The sequence below is a fragment of the Ranitomeya imitator genome, chromosome 6 (assembly GCF_032444005.1).
Source record: "Ranitomeya imitator isolate aRanImi1 chromosome 6, aRanImi1.pri, whole genome shotgun sequence".
Lineage (NCBI taxonomy): Eukaryota > Metazoa > Chordata > Amphibia > Anura > Dendrobatidae > Ranitomeya > Ranitomeya imitator.
Genome location: NC_091287.1, coordinates 367,495,800 through 367,514,779, shown reverse-complemented (window position 1 = coordinate 367,514,779; position 18,980 = coordinate 367,495,800). Strand labels below are relative to the sequence as shown.

General features: G+C 43.8%; 1 protein-coding gene across 1 annotated transcript in view; it reads right to left on the bottom strand.

The window, feature by feature from the left end:
• Positions 1 to 18,980, bottom strand: part of TMX3 (thioredoxin related transmembrane protein 3) — an 87,780-nt gene that overhangs the window by 31,631 nt on the left and 37,169 nt on the right. Inside the window, exons 6-9 of the mRNA XM_069730987.1 lie at positions 16,161 to 16,241; positions 14,287 to 14,386; positions 12,964 to 13,041; positions 8,310 to 8,376 (exon numbers count right to left, since the gene is read on the bottom strand). Of these exons, the coding sequence (XP_069587088.1) occupies positions 8,310 to 8,376; positions 12,964 to 13,041; positions 14,287 to 14,386; positions 16,161 to 16,241 (326 nt within the window). The remainder of the gene's footprint in view (positions 1 to 8,309; positions 8,377 to 12,963; positions 13,042 to 14,286; positions 14,387 to 16,160; positions 16,242 to 18,980) is intronic.

Below are 18,980 nucleotides of genomic sequence, written 5' to 3'. Positions count from 1 at the left end.
CGGATGCGACGTACAAAAAAACGTTTCTTTGTGCCGACGCTCCGCCAAAACACAACTGATCCAGTGCACGACGGACGCGACGTGTGGCCATCCGTCACGATCCGTCGGCAATACAAGTCTATGGGCAAAAAACGCATCCTGCGGGCACATTTGCAGGATCCGTTTCTTGTCCAAAACGACGGATTGCGACGGAATGCCAAACGACGCAAGTGTGAAAGTAGCCCTAGGGCTAGGGTTAGGGTTGGGGCTAAAGTTAGGGCTAGGGTTGGGGCTAAAGTTAGGGTTAGAGCTGGGATTAGGGTTAGGGTTTGGATTAGGGTTCGTTTATTAGGGTTAGGGTTGGCATTAGGGTTACGCTTGGGATTAGGGTTAGGTTTGGGATTAGGGTTAAGGTTAGGGTTGTGATTAGGGGTGTATTGGGATTAGGGTTAGGTTTGAGGTTAGGGTTGAGATTAGGATTAGGGGTGTGTTGGATTTAGGGTTTTGATTAGGGTTATGGTTAGGGTTGACATTAGGGTTGTTTTGGGGTAAGGGTTGTGATTATGGTTAGGGTTAGTGATTAGGATTATGGATGAGGTTGGGATTAGGGTTAGGGGTGTGTTGGGGTTAGGGTTGGAGCTAGAATTGGGGGGTTTCCACTGTTTAGGTACATCAGGGGGTCTCCAAACACGACAGCCAATTTTGCGCTCAAAAAGTCAAATGGTGCTCCCTCCCTTCTGAGCTCTGCCGTGCGCCCAAACAGTGGGTTACCCCCACATATGCTCTGCCGTGCGCCCAAACAGTGGGTTACCCCCACATATGGGGCATCAGCGTACTCGGGATAAATTGGACAACAACTTCTGGGGTCCAATTTCTCTTGTTACCCTTGTGAAAATAAAAACTTGGGGGCTACAAAATCTTTTTTGTGAAAAAAAAAATATTTTTTATTTTCACGACTCTGCATTCTAAACTTCTGTGAAGCACTTGGGCATTCAAAGTTCTCACCACACATCTAGATAAGTTCCTTGGGGGGTCTAGTTTCCAAAATGGGGTCACTTGTGGGGGGTTACTACAGTTTAGGTACATCAGGGGCTCTGCAATCGCAACATAATGCCCACAGACCATTCTATCAAAGTCTGCATTCCAAAAAGGCGCTCCTTCCCTTCCGAGCTCTGCCGTGCGCCCAAACAGTGGTTTACCGCCACATATGGCGCATCAGCGTACTCGGGATAAATTGGACAACAACTATTGCAGTCCAATTTCTCCTGTTACCCTTGTGAAAATAAAAACTTGGGGGCTACAATATCTTTTTTGTGGAAAAAAAAATATTTTTTATTTTCACGACTCTGCATTCTAAACTTCTGTGAAGCACTTGGGCATTCAAAGTTCTCACCACACATCTAGATAAGTTCCTTGGGGGGTCTAGTTTCCAAAATGGGGTCACTTGTGGAGGGTTTCTACTGGTTAGGTACATCAGGGGCTCTGCAAACGCAACATAATACCCGCAGACCATTCTATCAAAGTCTGCATTCCAAAACGGCGCTCCTTCCTTCCGAGCTCTGCCGTGTGCCTAAACAGTGGTTTACCCCCACATATGGGGTACCAGCATACTCAGGACAAATTGGACAACAACTTTTGGTGTCCAGTTTCTCTTGTTACCCTTGTCAAAATAAAAATTTGGTGGCTAAAAAATCTTTTTTGTGGAAAAAAAAAATATTTTTTATTTTCACGGCTCTGCATTATAAACTTCTGTGAAGCACTTGGGCATTCAAGGTTCTCACCACACATCTAGATAAGTTCCATGGGGGGTCTAGTTTCCAAAATGGGGTCACTTGTGGGGGATTTCCACTGTTTAGGCACATCAGGGGCTCTCCAAACGCGACATGGCGTCCAATCTCAATTCCAGCCAATTCTACATTGAAAAAGTAAAACGGCACTCCTTCTCTTCCAAGCTCTGCGGTGCGCCCTAACAGTTGTTTACCCCCACATATTGGGTATCAGCGTACTCAGGAGAAATTGCACAACAACTTTTGTGGTCTAATTTCTCCTGTTACCCTTGTGAAAATAAGAATTTGTGGGCAAAAAGATCATTTTTGTGTAAACAAAAGCGATTTTTTATTTTCACGGCTCTACGTTATAAACTTCTGTGAAGCACTTGGGGGTTCAAAGTGCTCACCACACATCTAGATAAGTTCCTTAAGGGGTCTAGTTTCCAAAATGGTGTCACTTGTGGGGAGTTTCCACTGTTTAGGTACATCAGGGGCTCTCTAAATGTGACATGGTGTCCGATCTCAATTCCAGCCAATTCTGCATTGAAAAAGTCAAACGGCGCTCCTTCACTTCTAAGTTCTGCGGTGCGCCCTAACAGTGGTTTACCCCCACATATGGGGTATTGGCGTATTCAGGAGAAATTGCATAACAAAATTTATGGTTACATTTCTGTTTTTACACTTGTGAAAATAAAAAAAATGGTTCTGAATTAAGATGTTTGCAAAAAAAAGTTAAATGTTCATTTTTTCCTTCCACATTGTTTCAGTTCCTGTGAAGCACGTAAAGGGTTAATAAACTTCTTGAATGTGGTTTTGAGAACCTTGAGGGGTGTAGTTTTTAGAATGGTGTCACACTTCATTATTTTCTATCATATAGACCCCTCAAAATGACTTCAAATGTGATGTGGTCCCTAAAAAAAAATGGTGTTGTAAAAATGAGAAATTGCTGGTCAACTTTTAACCCTTATAACTCCCTAACAAAAAAAAATGTTGTTTCCAAAATTGTGCTGATGTAAAGTAGACATGTGGGAAATGTTATTTATTAACTATTTTTTTATGACATATCTCTCTGATTTAAGGGCATAAAAATACAAAGTTTGAAAATTGCAAAATTTTAAAAATTTTCGCCATATTTCCGTTTTTTTCATAAATAATCGCAAGTAATATCGAAGAAATGTTACCACTAACATGAAGTACAATATGTCACGAAAAAACAATCTCAGAATCAGCGGGATCCGTTGAAGCGTTCCAGAGTTATAACCTCATAAAGTGACAGTGGTCAGAATTGCAAAAATTGGCCTGGTCATTAAGTACCAAATTGGCTCTGTCGCTAAGGGGTTAAACCAAAGCCTGATGTAGAGGAACACAATTCAGGATATGTGGCTTACTAAGACTTCGAATCTCTGAACATAAACTTGCAGCTAAAGCACCTACATCATATTATTACATATGGTCAAGACTTTTGGTGATACATTTTTCGAATGCTCTTTTTACTTAGATGATTCAGTTTAACCCTAAAATAGGAATGTAACTAGGCCCCAGATATAGTGGCCCAGCAGAGAAAGAAGTGTTGCTGTTAATTGCATCCCTGATGGCCTGTTCCAACAATCTTTTGAGATCTTTGCGATACCTCTGCCGATAAGTAAAGCATGCGAAGTAAAGAAAGAAGAAATGTGCAGACTGTTCTTCAATAGGCTTGAGGGATGCCAGGATTCAAGCTTACAGGTATTACTACATAATGCCAGATAACATTTCACACAAAAGGGCTCGATTCTTTAACACTTGCATTTCATACCACAGTTAAAGATGAGGAGTAAGGCGGCCAAACGTCACTTAGTGAATGTTAGTAAAAGGAAAGTGAAAGGAAATCTGAAACTGAGGCAGCCTTTATTTTTCCAGGCTTATTCTTATGAAATGTCATCAATATCATATCGTCAACAGCGACTGAGTAATCAGTATCTTAAGAACGGAAAGTCCCCTTAATATATCTGTCATTTTAATATTTACTTCATAAATCAACAGTACACATGGTAAAGGGAAAGTCTTCACTGAATACAGATTTACCTCAGAATTGAGAATTTTGATCATGACTGATCAATTATGGCACAGAAAGAAGCTCTCTCTGATAACATATTACAAAGTTACTTATTTTCATCAGAGAGCTCAGCTTCTGTCTCTGCCAGGACCGATCAGTCATTAACAAAATACTCACTTCTGAGGTAAATCTGTATTCAGTGAAGACTTTCCCATTATCAAGTGTACTATTGATTTATGAAATTAAAATTTTAATGTTACTCTACACAACTCAGTATAAACATACCCCTTTCCGACATTGGGAGTAATAGTAAACCAATGTCGCACTCCCCATGTTTGGTGTGTGCTCCGGAGCAGAGCCTGCACCTTTCCGGACACATTTCAGCTGATCTATACAGCTGACATGTGCCTACAACTGCCACGGGTGGAATTTCAGACAGCAGCATTTAAGTCGCTCTTACCAAAATGGCATCATTAATCCCACCCATCGGCGACCTCGTCACATGATCGCGGGTCACCGATGAGTCAACATGACAACTAGAGGTCTCCAGCAGGCAGACCTTTATCGCTGTCATAGCCAGATTGCTATGAGCGCCGCCTAGTGGTCGGCGCTCATAGCAAGTGAGCATTTCTACTACACACTGGCGATCGGATCATCGCCTGTGTGTAGCATAGGCGAACAGACAACAGCAGCTTCAAATCTACTAAGAAGACTATTGAAGCATGCAAAAAGTAAAAAAAATAAATAAATAAAAATAGATTCGTCTTACCGGTAATTCGGTTTCTAGGAACCTTCCACAACAACGGTACAGGAGGATGTCTCCCCACCCTAATGGGGGACAGGAAACACAGAGGTTAAATACCCTCCCCTTCCTGCCACCTCCAGTGTTTTTCCTGTCCCCTGTGGGGCATGAAAAGGTCCTGCTGTGGTGCTGCCATGGCCGGCGATCAGAGCACCCGGTTTAGCTTAATTTTAGCCGGGCAGCTGGGGTCGGGTGCGGTCCTCTCCTCCCTGTGCAGCTGCTCCCGTCTCCATGTTGGGTAATGGACTCAGGGCCCTCTCTCCCACGCCCCCTCTGGGGGTAAAGCGGGGTGGTGACGTGCGGCCGGGGTCCCCTCGTGGCTCCCCAGCTTCCTCCTGTCCTCTCGGTGCCAGACTCCGGAGTGCGCGTGCACCGGAAGGGACGCGTCCCAACTTCCGGTTTACTTCCTGTGCGTCCAATTGCCACCTAGAAGTAAAAGGACCTTCATCCGCTACTCACGGTAGGAGGGAGGATGCTGTGCTCAGCAGATACAGAGGGGGGTTTTGTCACCGTCCATGGTCCGTCTATCCGTCAGTCACACACAGACAGTGGGCCTTAACTGGTGGTGAACCCTGACCAGGATTAAATAATCGAGGTCACAGCGTCTGGAATAGCATGCTCCTCCTATCCCAGGTGTAGAGGGGGGGAAACCCAGGCGGGAACGCCCCCATGGCAGCCAATTCCGTTGTAGCAGCAGCGGTGCTGGGCGCGGGCGTTCCACAGTGGCACGCACAGGAAGTAAACCGGAAGTTGGGACACGTCACTTCCGCTGCGCGCGCTCTCCGGAGTCTGGCGCCAAGAGGACAGGAGGAAGCCGGGGAGCCACGAGGGGACCCCGGCCGCACGTCACCACCCCGCTTTATCCCCGGAGGGGGCGCGGGAGAGAGGGCCCTGAGTCTATTACCCAACATGGAGACGGGAGCAGCTGCACAGGGAGGAGAGGACCGCACCTGACCCCAGCTACCCGGCTAAAAGTAAGTTAGACCGGGTGCTCCGATCGCTGGCCATGGCAGCACCACAGCAGGACCTTTTCATGCCCCACAGGGGACAGGAAAAACACTGGAGGTGGCAGGAAGGAGAGGGTATTTAACCTCTGTGTTTCTTGTCCCCCATTAGGGCGGGGAGACATCCTCCTGTACCGCTGTCGTGGAAGGTGACTGGAGAAAAAAAAAAAGTTTTTAAAAAAATTAAAATATAAAAAGTTCAAATCATCCCCCTTACGCCGCATTCAAAATAAAAAATAAAATAAAAACATACACATATTTGATATCGCCGTGCTCAGAATCACCCCATCAATATAAAAAAAAAAATTTAACCAGTCGCTAAACAGTGTAATGAGAAAAAAAATTCTAAACGTCAGAATTATGTTTTTTTTTGGTAGCCACTACATCGCAATAAAATGCAATACCGGGCAATCAAAACATCGTATCCACATCAAAATGGTATCAATAAAAATGCCAGCTCGGAACGCAAAAAATAAACCCTCATCAAACCCAAGTCATGAAAAATGGAAATGCTACAGGTCTCGGAAAATGGCACTTTTTTTTTTTTAACCAAAACTTTGGATTTTTTTTCACCACTTAAATAAAAAAGAACCTAGACATGTTTGGTGTCTTAAAACTTGTAATGACCTGGAGAATCATAATGACAGGTCCGTTTTAGCATTTAGTGAACATGGTATAAAAAATAAAATAAAAAAAAAAAACTACAGTGGAATTGCACTTTTTTTGCAACTTCGCTGAACTTGGAATTTTTTTCCCGTTTTCCAGTACACAATATGTTAAAACTAGGGTTGATTGAACAGCTTCAGATAAGTGCTTATCTGAATAGCTACAACGCTTCCCGAATAGCTGCCTCGGTAAGGCTAGGTTCACATTGCGTTAACAGCAGCCCGTTCAACACATGCGTTAACGGGCTGCTGTCAACGCAAGTGATGATATGTCATTGCGAAAGTGCAGATAGAGCATCTGCTAGCTCTATCTGCGCTAGCAGTGACGGACCTGGAAACGCTGCAGCCCGAGTCCCAGGGTCCGTCACTCAATGATGGCACATCGGTAGCGCACGCCCATTGCTGCAGAGCTACGTCAACTATATAGTGGCCGTAGCGGCATGCTGCAGATCCACCCGTATTATTTCGACCACTAAACAGTTGACTGAGCTGTGTTATTTCTCTTTGCAACTGAGAACATCCAACCACCTCTGGCATAGCTGATCGGCAGAGGCATTAAGTGTCGCACCCCCCACTGATCTGATCTTGATGACCTATACTATGGATAAGACGTTAATATAAAAGTACCATCACACCCCATTAATAATACAAGCGAATATGATAAATGTGTAAAACATCAGAAAAATTGGCTTTCTCCACTTAAGAGTCACCACTTCTCTTTCCTCTATTGTTTTAAATTAATTATTCACTCTGACAAATAGCTAAAATCTGTCTAGTCAATAAGATTGATTTCCCAGTCAATGAGGTATCAAATCATCACACTCCATTAAAATCTATGGAAAGTGAAAAACAGAAGGGGAGAGACATGCAGATAGATCATGCTGTAGCTTTCTGGCAAATGTTGTATCACACCCCAGAGCTGGATTTACAGCTACACTGCACAGTACTATTCATCATGTTTCTGCTACTTTTGAACCTGTGCAAAATTGAGAACGGTGTTTAAGAATGCTATGTTTGTGTTTACTTTATATCAAAGTTTTTTAAATGTTTTTATTAGCCTGTCTAATGTGTTGTTGTTACCATTTAATAAAATTGATATATCTTTTGCTAATTATTGGGTGTTCCCTGCCTTTAAGCATGCATCTTTATGCCCTTTAGCTATTAAACCATATTGCTAGTTCGCACGCTCTAGGAGATCCCCGCTTCTCATCATTACTTGGCGGTGCCCTCCGTATCTAATCACAATTCACACAAAACACCTCATTATTAAACGTCACATGAAACAACAGTTTAAAAAAAAAATATTCAAAACTTATTCTTCATCAGTAAAATATATAAACCTCCTTTTTTATATACTGGATTGACCACAAAGTTCCTGTACGATTTATCTACTATATAATTGTCTAAGGGTCACTTCCGTCTGTCCTTCTGTCTGTCTGTCTGTCACAGTTATTCATTCGCTGATTGGGCTCGCCAGCTGCCTGTCATGGCTGCCGCGACCAATCAGCGACAGGCAGAGACCGGAAGAAAATGGTCGCTCCTTACTCCCCGCAGTCAGTGCCTGTTGCCCGCATACTCCCCTCCAGTCACCGCTAACACAGGGTTAATGCCGGCGGTAATGGACCGCGTTATGCCGCGGGTAACGCACTCCGTTACCGCCGCTATTAACCCTGTGTGTCCCCAACTTTTTACTATTGACGCCGCCTATGCGGCATCAATAGTAAAAAATGTAATGTTAAAAATAAAAAAACCTGCTATACTCACCCTCCGTAGTCGCTCGCGCCGGCCGCCATCGTCCGTTGCAGGTTCCGGTGGCAAAAATGGTATGGGAGAAGGACCTGCCATGACGTCACGGTCATGTGACCGCGACGTCATCACAGGCCCTGCGCGCCTGCGCGAGAAGTACCTGCCATGACGTCACGCATGCATATTCTAGAATACCCGATGCGTTAGAATCGGGCCACCATCTAGTTTGGTATATAAAATGGTCTCAACAGTAACAGATATAACACAAAAAAAAAAAAAACGAAAAAAAAAAAAAAAAAAAACTCTTACCATCATATACAAAATAGGTGGAGTCCTTAAACACCAAGACGGCAGGGACCTCATTCAGAGTGACGTACTAAAAGAAAAAGGGGGGATAAAATAATGACATGTAAAGTAACCCAGGCAGGCAGCTGTATTAGCCTGTGTACCTCCAACATTAGAATACCTGTAGCTTGCAGGTTGTACCTGTAAAATGTGAACAAGATTTTATAACAATACTTCAGAATTTAAAGTGTTAAAAGTTTTCCAGGAACAAAAATGCTTCCTTAATCCTTTTCTACCAGCCGAATGAGCTGTGAATACCTGCTCAGTGACGGGAAGGATGAATGAACGAGTGAGAGAGATGCAGAAGACATTATTCCCCCCAATTTCAGCTATTTATTACATTAGGAGTGTTCAGGCCTATTTTTGGGGATCCTAAAGTGGGTTAAAAAGAAGTTTATGCCACTGTCATTCTGGATTTTCAGTTATACAGTTTCATAAAAAAAAAAAAAAAAGTGCATACACCCATTAAGGTGTATCAATGCATGAACCTGGGGATGGGCAATTATGGCAAAAAATCTCATTTTAAATTTTTTTTTATAATTTTTCCTTTTTTTTTTTTTTTCTTTTAGCAAAAAATAGTCGGTGTGTGTGTGTGTGTGTGTGTGTGTGTGTGTGTGTGTGTGTGTGTGTGTGTGTGTGTGTGTGTGTGTGTGTGTGTGTATATATATATATATATATATATATATATATATATATATATATATATATATATATATATATATACACACATGTATATACATATACTGTAATCACCTCCTTTGGTGCTTCCGTGGCAAGGCTTCCCGAGGGGCTCAATACCCTGGCTTGCAGCGATACCCTGGCCTGCAGCGATACCAGGCAGTCAAATGAGACGGCTGCCGCTGTCATGTTTTGATATAAAACCAAAAAATAAAGGTAGAAGTGATAATGATGATAACATCCATCAATAGATCAATCCACAAGTCATACAACAGTCAAGAATGAAAAATTTTAAGTAGCAGGACGTCAGCATAATCCACTTTATTCACAGACGGATACAAAACCGGAATATCTCAGCTTACACAGGAGGCTTTATCAAGGGTGGGACATATTTTTTGTACCGCCCCCGAATTATGGGGATTATTGCTATGGTGATGTGCTACCACTTTGTATTTTTCAAAGTTAACCCAAGACAATATTACTGAAGGCCAGGATTGGCAGGGCGCCTGGGGAAGCGTTTTCACAGAATTGTGAGGGGAGAGAAAAATATGCAAAAATAAAAATCTGCGCAACTTGTGTGCAAATTTGTCAAGCACATTTCCCATCACTTTTCCATAGATTTTGTGTCGAGACTTTCTACAACATATCAATTACATGTGTCATTCATGAAAGAAGCACTAGCACAAAATATTATGTCCTACATCTGTGTAAATGTGTATGAAATGGAGAGAAAGTGAAAAATATTCTCACCTTCAGTTTCCAGCGCCTCACCAGTCCTCCTCACTCTTGTGACTGCAATGTTGACTCACAGTGAGATTTATGGGCGAGTCGAAATTTGTTTTGTAGGTTTACATTGTACAAGCGAGTTTTGGTTCACACAAACCCCAGCGGGATCCGGTGATTCAGAATTACAGTTAGGGTATGTGTCCACGTTCAGGATTGCATCAGGATTTGGTCAGGATTTTACTCAGGTAAAATCCTGACCAAATCTGCACCTGAGGTCACTGGCAGGTCACCTGCGTTGTTTCAGCATTGTAAGGACATGCTGCGTTCTTAAAAGATGCGCCACAAGTCCGTTTCCGCGGGTCTGCCGCATGCGTCTTTTAATGCCTAGTGGAGACAGGATTTCATGAAATCCCCTCCACTATGCTGTAACATCTGGACGCTGCAGCTCTACGCAGCGTCAAACACGCAGCGTTTTCTGAACGTGGAAACATACCCTTACCGTATGTGAGTGGGAAGAGGATCGGGGCGGCGCTGGAAATGGGAAGGAAGCGATCAGTGTGAATATTATTACACTCAAACTACATATACATTTACACAGGTTTAGGGCACAAAAAGTGTGATGGGATTGCTTAACTTGTAAACTGGTTAGACTGGGGTGGGATGACAAAGGGTCAATAATTAGATTTATTACAATTTATGGAACGAAAATGGAAAGACCACAGGGACCGGTTTGAGAGGGCTAACCCTTACCGTCCTCTTCTGGAAGAACAATACAGGGATTATTACAGAAACAAGGCACAAAAGAGTTAACCCACTTACAGAAAAAGGTGAGGAGACAGAAAATATCCTTACTCAAGGGGGTGGCATAGAAAGAAGAGGAGGCAATTAGGGAATGGAGCACACTAGCATTAAAGGGGGAGGAGGCGAAAGGGGAGAGGTCACCTTAGCAGGCTCCACCAAGAGAACAAGAGTAGGTGGGCGCTTCACAGGTGGGCGTCGTATTTATAAGGAACACTTAGGTCACGCATATCAGGATAAATCATAAATCACCTTCAGTAATTGCGAACTGGAGGTTTCCTTGTTTTGTGCAGCGGTTCTGTACAAGCCGCTCTCCACAGGCGGGATCCTTCTTTAAGACAGAGCTCCTCTGACTAATCCAGGAATTCAATAGCCCTAGTCCCACCAATGGTAACACAGCACTGCTGTGGGGGGTGTCAAAATTCCATTTTCGATTCTCATAAAAATCTGAACGTGCAGCATTCCGACAGTGATCTTACCAAATCAATTTGATTAATCGTCTAGCCCTACAGGAGTTAGTCAGCTCTAAAAGAGCACGTTTTCCCTACTGATCCCAAGTGCCAATCGACTGAATCAACATTTGGAAGAATAATTTTACACGTTTAGATAAATAATTAGATTTAAATGTAATTTTTTGATGAAAATAGACATTTTCTGATGTGACCAATTCTTAGGGAAAAGTCCCACTGACAAATCCCATTTCCCAGCATATAATAGTACGTCATATGTCAGGTTCTGAGCTTGCTTAATTTCCGGCAGATGATCACTGTATTACGCAGCCATCATCTGCCTCTAACAGCAGCGAGGAGAGTGGAGCGCTATGTGTTGCGGTTAGCAACTTTAATGCCGCCATCACTCTGACGACGTGTTTAGATAAAAGCTGGAATGACAAAAAGCGCAAGAGGGTCTTATCCGGCTTACAAAGGAAGGAGTAAAATGGGATTTGCTCACCAGGGGGGGTATGGGGAGTGGTTGTGACAACCCCATTATGAGCTTAAAAGCAAAAGACGCTGCTGCAGATCCACCCGATAGTAAGCAAACTTGGAGATAAAGGTTGATATAAAACCACTTTCCACAATGATGGTGATTTGTCCTGATGATACACAGATCTACATCTCTGGACCAGATATCACCTCCCTTCTAACCAGAATCCCTCAATGTCTGTCCACTATTTCATCCTTCTTCTCCGCTAGATTTCTGAAACTTAACATGGACAAAACAGAATTCATCATCTTTCCCCATCTCACGCGACCCCCCAACGAACCAATCCATTACAGTAAATGGCTGCCCACTCTCCCCAGTCCCACAAGCTCGCTGCCTCGGGGTAATCCTTGACGCTGATCTCTCCTTCAAACCACATATCCAAGCCCTTTCCACTTCCTGCCGACTTCAACTCAAAAATATTTCACGAATCGGTTCATTCCTCAACCATGAATCTGCAAAAACCCTAGTCCATGCCCTCATCATCTCTCGCCTTGACTACTGCAACCTCCTGCTCTGTGGCCTCCCCTCTAACACTCTCGCACCCCTCCAATCTATTCTAAACTCTGCTGCCCGACTAATCCACCTGTCCCCCCGCTATTCCCCGGCCTCTCCCCTCTGTCAATCCCTTCACTGGCTCCCCATTGCCCAGAGACTCCACTACAAAACCCTAACCATGACGTACAAAGCCATCCACAACCTGTGTCCTCCATACATCTGTGACCTCGTCTCCCGGTACTTACCTACACGCAACCTCCGATCCTCACAAAATCTCCTACTCTACTCCCCTCTTATCTCCTCTTCCCACAATCGTATACAAGATTTCTCTCGCGTATCACCCCTACTCTGGAACCCTCTACCACAACACATCAGGCTCTCGCCTACCATCGAAACCTTCAAAAAGAACCTGAAGACCCACCTCTTCCGACAAGCCTATAACCTGCAGTAACCACCGATCGACCAAACCGCTGCATGACCAGCTCTATCCTCACCTACTGTATCCTCACCCATCCCTTGTAGATTGTGAGCCCTCGCGGGCAGGGTCCTCACTCCTCCTGTACCAGTTATGACTTGTATTGTTTAAGATTATTGTACTTGTTTTTATTATGTATACCCCTCCTTACATGTAAAGCGCCATGGAATAAATGGCGCTATAACAATAAATAATAATAATAAGGTATGATGACAAATAAAACTGCATTGATACCGCATCGGTTTCCCTGTCTTATATTGGACCCTCGGCAGTGCGGGTCTCCTATCAATCCGACAGCGGCATTATAGCGAACAAACCATGTTTCATGCTACCATCCGTGAAGTAATTGAGGTGCCTAGGAGTTACCGTGACTGTGCACCTATGACACCTCCACCTGCCATTCATAGGAGACCATTGATACACTTTTATAGTCCTTTACTAGCCACTATAGTAAATGGTTACCTCGGGTAAGACCTCTTCTGAAGCAGAAAAGAAGTAGGTATATACAATAAGTTCAGACGCAACTTCAATGAATTTTTCCTGTGAAAAGAAATATTTTCAAATAGTAAGCAAGAAAAGAAAAAAAAAACAAGTTATCTAAATTTCTAATACAAAAATGTAAGAAAAAAAAATTGTTTCAACCAAAAAATAAAGTTTTCTAACTTAGGCTACTTTCACACACCAGGATTTTTGTTTCAGGCACAATCCGGCAACTTTTGAAAAAAAAACGGATCCATTTTTTTCACATAGAGTTCTATTTGCGCCGGATTGTGCCTGATGGCCAGACGTTTCATCCGTTTTTTGCCGGATCCGTTCAAATAGTCGTTTCCGGCGGACGGAGAAAACGTCCACTGCAATGTTTTTTTTGTCCGGCGGAAAAAAAACGCACAGTGACGGAAACGGACAAAAACACATGAAACGAAGGTGTGAAACAGTAATCCGGGTTCCGGCTCAGGTTTTCACAGCATTTTCCATGCTGGGGTCTCTCTCTCTCTCCGCATTAAAGACGACCGGATCCAGCTAAAAAACGGATCTGGCACATCAGTTTTCGCAATTTACGTCGGATCCGTTTTTTTTAAACATTAGCCGGATTTTGCCTGAAACAAAAAGACTGATGTGTAAAAGTAGCCTTAGGTGTAATGCTCATGGTTATAAATAATAATAAATAATCTTTATTTTTATATAGCGCTAACATATTCCGCAGCGCTTTACAGTTTGCACTCATTATCATCGCTGTCCGCTATGGGGCTCACAATCTAAATTCCCTATCAGTATGTCTTTGGAATGTGGGAGGAAACCGAAGTACCCTGAGGAAACCCCCGCAAACACAGAGAGAACAAAAACTCTTTGCAGATGTTGTCCTAACCACTGCGCCATCGTGCTGCCCTTGTAAAGACGCCACTCCATTAGAATTGATGAGGCGGCTGGCCGAGTACATGAGAATTATGCAAATATAGTATTGTACTGTATCAGTCTAATGAAAAGTAGAAATTGTACATATTAAAAGGGAATCTGTCAGTGCTACTTAAGTTCAACTCTGAAACACTGCAACGTTTCTGATGGAAACAGTAGTAGAGGTAATAAAAAAAAACTGTAAAAACCTGCCGGGGACAGAGCCACACGGGAGACTAGGTGAACAGGAAGGTCTTTGGTGGCATCTCCCCTCTACAGATTCTCCTGCCAACACATCAGTGTTTTACAGCAGAATCTTTTAGCACATACCACAAGACACTTTAAAAGATTGGTCGTTCTTCTCTAACAAAACTAAAAACTACCGTGACTCACCTTCAGGGTTGACTCAACACCAACATACACAAACAGCACACGATGACGTTTCTGGACGTGATCAAACATCTGCTGGCTTGGGAGCGGTCGGATTAACGGCCTTAAATAGAGAAATATAGGACGGAAAATAAATTGCCGAACTCGGATTTACCGTTAGACCACAAAACTACAGCACAATGAACAGAAACAAGGGGAATAAGTTAGTAAGAACTGATAAACTGAGGCCTATTTAGACAAAAAGTCTGTGAGGGTCTGCTCCTTGCGGGATGAGTTGTAGTTTTGAACAACACCATGCAAACTACCATATAATGTCCTGAAAAACAAGAAGAAACTCCCCGTGCTGCGAAATGGTGAATAGAAAAAAGAAAATAAGCAATGATTTCTGGGTTTAATTTTTACAGCATTCATTGTAAAAATTACCTTGGAAAAAAAAAACAAAAAAAAAACTTGTCTTTTTTTTTTACGAAGTTGTGAATAATTTTGAAATGGGCAAAAACGCAGATTTGTTTCTCATTTCCCGTCGATGGAGCTGTGCGAGCGCATGTTTTGTGTGGCCAGCTGACTTTTTATTGATACCGTTTTGATCACTTACATCATTTTTGGCGCAACAGCAGTTTGCAGAAAAATACAGTTCAAGCTATTTGATCTTTGTATCCCAATTTAGCATCCACCGTATGGATGGGATAAATACTTTTATCTTAATAGTTTGGAAAATTCCGCACTCTGCAAGACACCATATGGTTTCATTTTTCAGTTTTGTTTTGTTTCCCCATTTTTATTCAGTCCCCTTACCTTGAACTTGTGATCTCTTGATCACCTATGCAATACACGGCAACCCAATAGTATTGCATTGTACAATAGACGATCTCCTACGAAGCCTAGCATTGTTCATAGTTGATTTCACATGGCAGACATGATGTTTTCAGAAGGCCCCTAGGTGCCATATCACCTGATTTACACCCTATGATCAAATCACGCTGGGTTAGAGGTGAAAGCTGCCACCTTGGAGACTTTTATATGCCGCTGTCACGCTTCACAAGTGGTTAAACTGACGCGATCGGAGCAAGCGGTCGGGTGGCAAATCTCTTGATACTTTAAGTGCTTTTCTTTGTACATAGGCTAGCACCCCACATTTGATAAGTAGTGCCACTCAATACTTAATTGCCCCACTGCTATAGATTTGGCCCATTTCGACATCTAGAAGATGGAGCCATTTTTCTCTTGTTACTTCCGCTTCTGTTTTTCCTCCTTGCCTTAAAAAAAGGCTTATTTTCAACATAGCTCTATGAAGGCTTGCATTTTTTGGGGGTGTGACAAGTCATCAAAGTCTGCTCAACCGGGGACTGACACCCGGCACCACCGCTGATCAGCTGAAATTTGGTGTCGGCAGCGGCAACCGGCAAGAAGGACTTACATGCGAAGCTGGCTGACTACTTGTAGTGGTCGGGGCTTATTCCTGCACATCAACCTCCCATTGATATGAATAGAAGGCGGATGAGTAGTACCATGCAGTGACCACTACAAGTAAACGGCCAGCTCCGCGGGTAAGTACTTCTTGCCGGTAGCCACTGCAACCGAAAGCAGGTGATCAGCGAGGTGCTAGGTGCTGGATCCCAGCCGATCAGACATTGATGATCTATAAGGATAGGCCATCAGTGTAAAAGTAGTGGACAACCTCTTTAAGGCCACCTCATCCAAGTTTATATCAACTAAATACACAATAGAGGATTAGGATTACATCTCCTCAAGCATTTAAAAAGAAAGAAACTATTATAAATGTAACTACTTGTAGCTACAAATTGCATTTCATATTGGGCATCTAAAAATTCAGCTAGAATCAGAAGTATTACATATTCAGTACATCGCACACTTACCCAGCAACTCGATTTGCAAATTCAACAATATCCTCCTTAGTTCTAGGACCCCGATAGTTGTAGGCCATATCAGCTTTTAACCTGTGCATTAAAAATAATCATAATGAGTAATAATAAAATGTATCAGAATGGATACAAAGCCATGTTACTGAATACAGGTACAGGTGCTTCTCACAAAATTAAAATATCTTCAAAAAGTTAATTTTAGTTCTTCCATACAAAAAGTGAAACATTATATAGTCATTAAAAACAGAGTGATCCATTTCAAGTGTTTATTTCTGTTAGTGTTGATGATTATGGCTTACAGCTAATGAAATTCAAAAGTCATTATCTCAGTAAATTAGAATAATTAACAAAAAAAACATCTACAAAGGCTTTCTAAGCATTTGAAAAGGTCCCTTAGTCTGTTTCAGTAGCCTCCACAATCATGGGGAAGACTGCTGACTTGACAGATGTCCAGAAGGCAGTCACTGACACACTCTACAAAGAGGGTAAGCCACAAAAGTTCATTGCCAAAGAAGCTGGCTGTTCAGAGTGCTGTATCCAAGCATATTAATGGAGAGTTGAGTGGAAGGAAAAAGTGGTAGAAAAAGGTGCACAAGCAGCCTGGAAAGAATTAAGAAAAGGCCATTCAAAAATTTGAGGGAGACTCTCAAGGAGGTGACTGCTGCTGGAGTTATTGCTTCAAGAGCCACCACACACAGACGTATCCAGGACATGGGCTACAAGTGTCTCATTCCTTCTGTCAAGACACTTATGACCAATAGACAACGCCAGAAGCATCTTTTCCCCTTTTCCCCATAGTTTGTAAGCTTGCGAGCAGGGCCCTCACTCCTCCTGGTATCTGTTTTGAACTGTATTTCTGTTATGCTGTAATGTCTATTGTCTGTACAAGTCCCCTCTATAATTTGTAAAGCGCTGCGGAATATGTTGGCGCTATATAAATAAAAATTATTATTATTATTATTATTATTATTATTCTGAGCAAAGGAGAAAAAGAACTGGACTGTTGCTCAGTGGTCCAAATGGTTGTTTTCAGATGAAAGTAAATTTTGAATTTCATTTGGAAATCAAGGTCCCATAGTCTGGAAGAAGAGTGGAGAGACACAACCCAAGCTGCCAGAAGTCTAGTGTGAAGTTTCCACAATCAGTGATGGTATCAGGAGCCATGTTATCTGCTGGTGTAGGTGCACTGTGTTTTATCAAGACCAAAGTCACTGCAGCGTTCTACCAGGAAATGTTAGAGCATTTCATGCTTCCCTCTGCTGACAAGCTTTTTGGAGATGGACATTTCATTCTCCAGCAGGACTTGGCACCTGTCCACACTGCCAAAAGTACCAATACCTGGTGTAAAAACAACAGTATCACTGTGCTTGATTGGCCAGCAAACTCGCCTGACCTTAACCAGACCCAACAATGCAGATTAGCTGAAGGCTGCTATCAAAGCAACCTGGGCTTCCATAACACCTCAGAAGTGTCACAGGCTGATCGCCTCCATGCCACGCCGTATTGATGCAGTAATTGATGCAAAAGGAGCCCTGAACAAGTATTGAGTGCACTTACTGAACATACATGTCACGCACGCACCTAGACTGGTTGGCGCGGGCATACGGGGGTGTGGCCCCACTGGACCACAGACCAAACTTCCCTGGAAGGGGCGTAACTAAGTAGCTTCCTAGGTGTTCGCTGGAGCCTCTGATGGTGAGGTCAGACTTGTGCAATAGGAAGCTACCAGGTGCCACTCCAGGGTGATGTCTGGCTGTGGCTGCTGATCCCACTAAGGAACGGAGCGGGCACGGCTGGCACTCTGGCTGACAGGCGGGCACGGCAGGGACACAGGCAGGCAGACGGGTACAACAGAGACACTGGCGGGCAGGCGGACACGGCTGGCTCTCTGGTAGGCAGGCGGGTCCGGCTGGAACATAGGAAGAACCGGTAGGGACCGGTCTGCAGGCAAGTATGTGAAACAGGTTGGAACCTGTTCAGACAGGAGGACTAAGTAACAAGTAGAAGGTGGAACTAAGGAGAAGAGAAGGAGAAGGCAGAGCCAAGAGCGGAGACGCTGGAGGCGGAGCCAAGAGCGGAGACGCTTGAGGCGGAGCCAAGAGCGGAGACGCTTGAGGCGGAGCCAAGATCGGAGACGCTTGAGGCGGAGCCAAGATCGGAGACGCTGGAGGCGGAGCCAAGAGCGGAAACGCTGGAGGCGGAGCCAAGAGCAGCGACGCTGGAGGCGGAGCCAAGAGCAGAGACGCTGGAGGCGGAGCCAAGAGTGGAGACGCTGGAGGTAACGCCAAGAGCGGAGACGCTGGAGGTAACGCCAAGAGCAGAGATGGAGCCAAGTGCAGAAACACAGGAGGCGGAGCCAGATAGAACCGCAAAGAGCGGAGCCACAGAGCAAAGCCAGAGAGTGCGAAGCAAGGTCTGAGTGCAGAGCCGCAAGAGTGCGGAGTGTAAGCAGGCTGAGAACACAAGGAAAGACAAAGCAGGGAAGGAAGCCACAGACAAGAAGACCGAGAAAAGACAAAGTACAGACAAGGCAATGGAACAAGACACAGGGACAAAGACACAGGGACCAGGATATTCTGTCTCCTGGAGGGCGGACTACAAGATCAAGGCAATAGCACAGAGAAAAACCTCCAGAGAGGGAGTAACTCAGAGCAAGGCCAGGCAAACTCAGCAGCTAAACACTAACTGAGCTAACACATTGCACAGGCCCAGACCACAGGGTGGAGCTGCACTATATACAGGAGGCCTCTTGGTAATTGGTCAGGAACTGATTGGACAGATGCACCTGATTCCTATAAGAACCAGAGAGTTCAG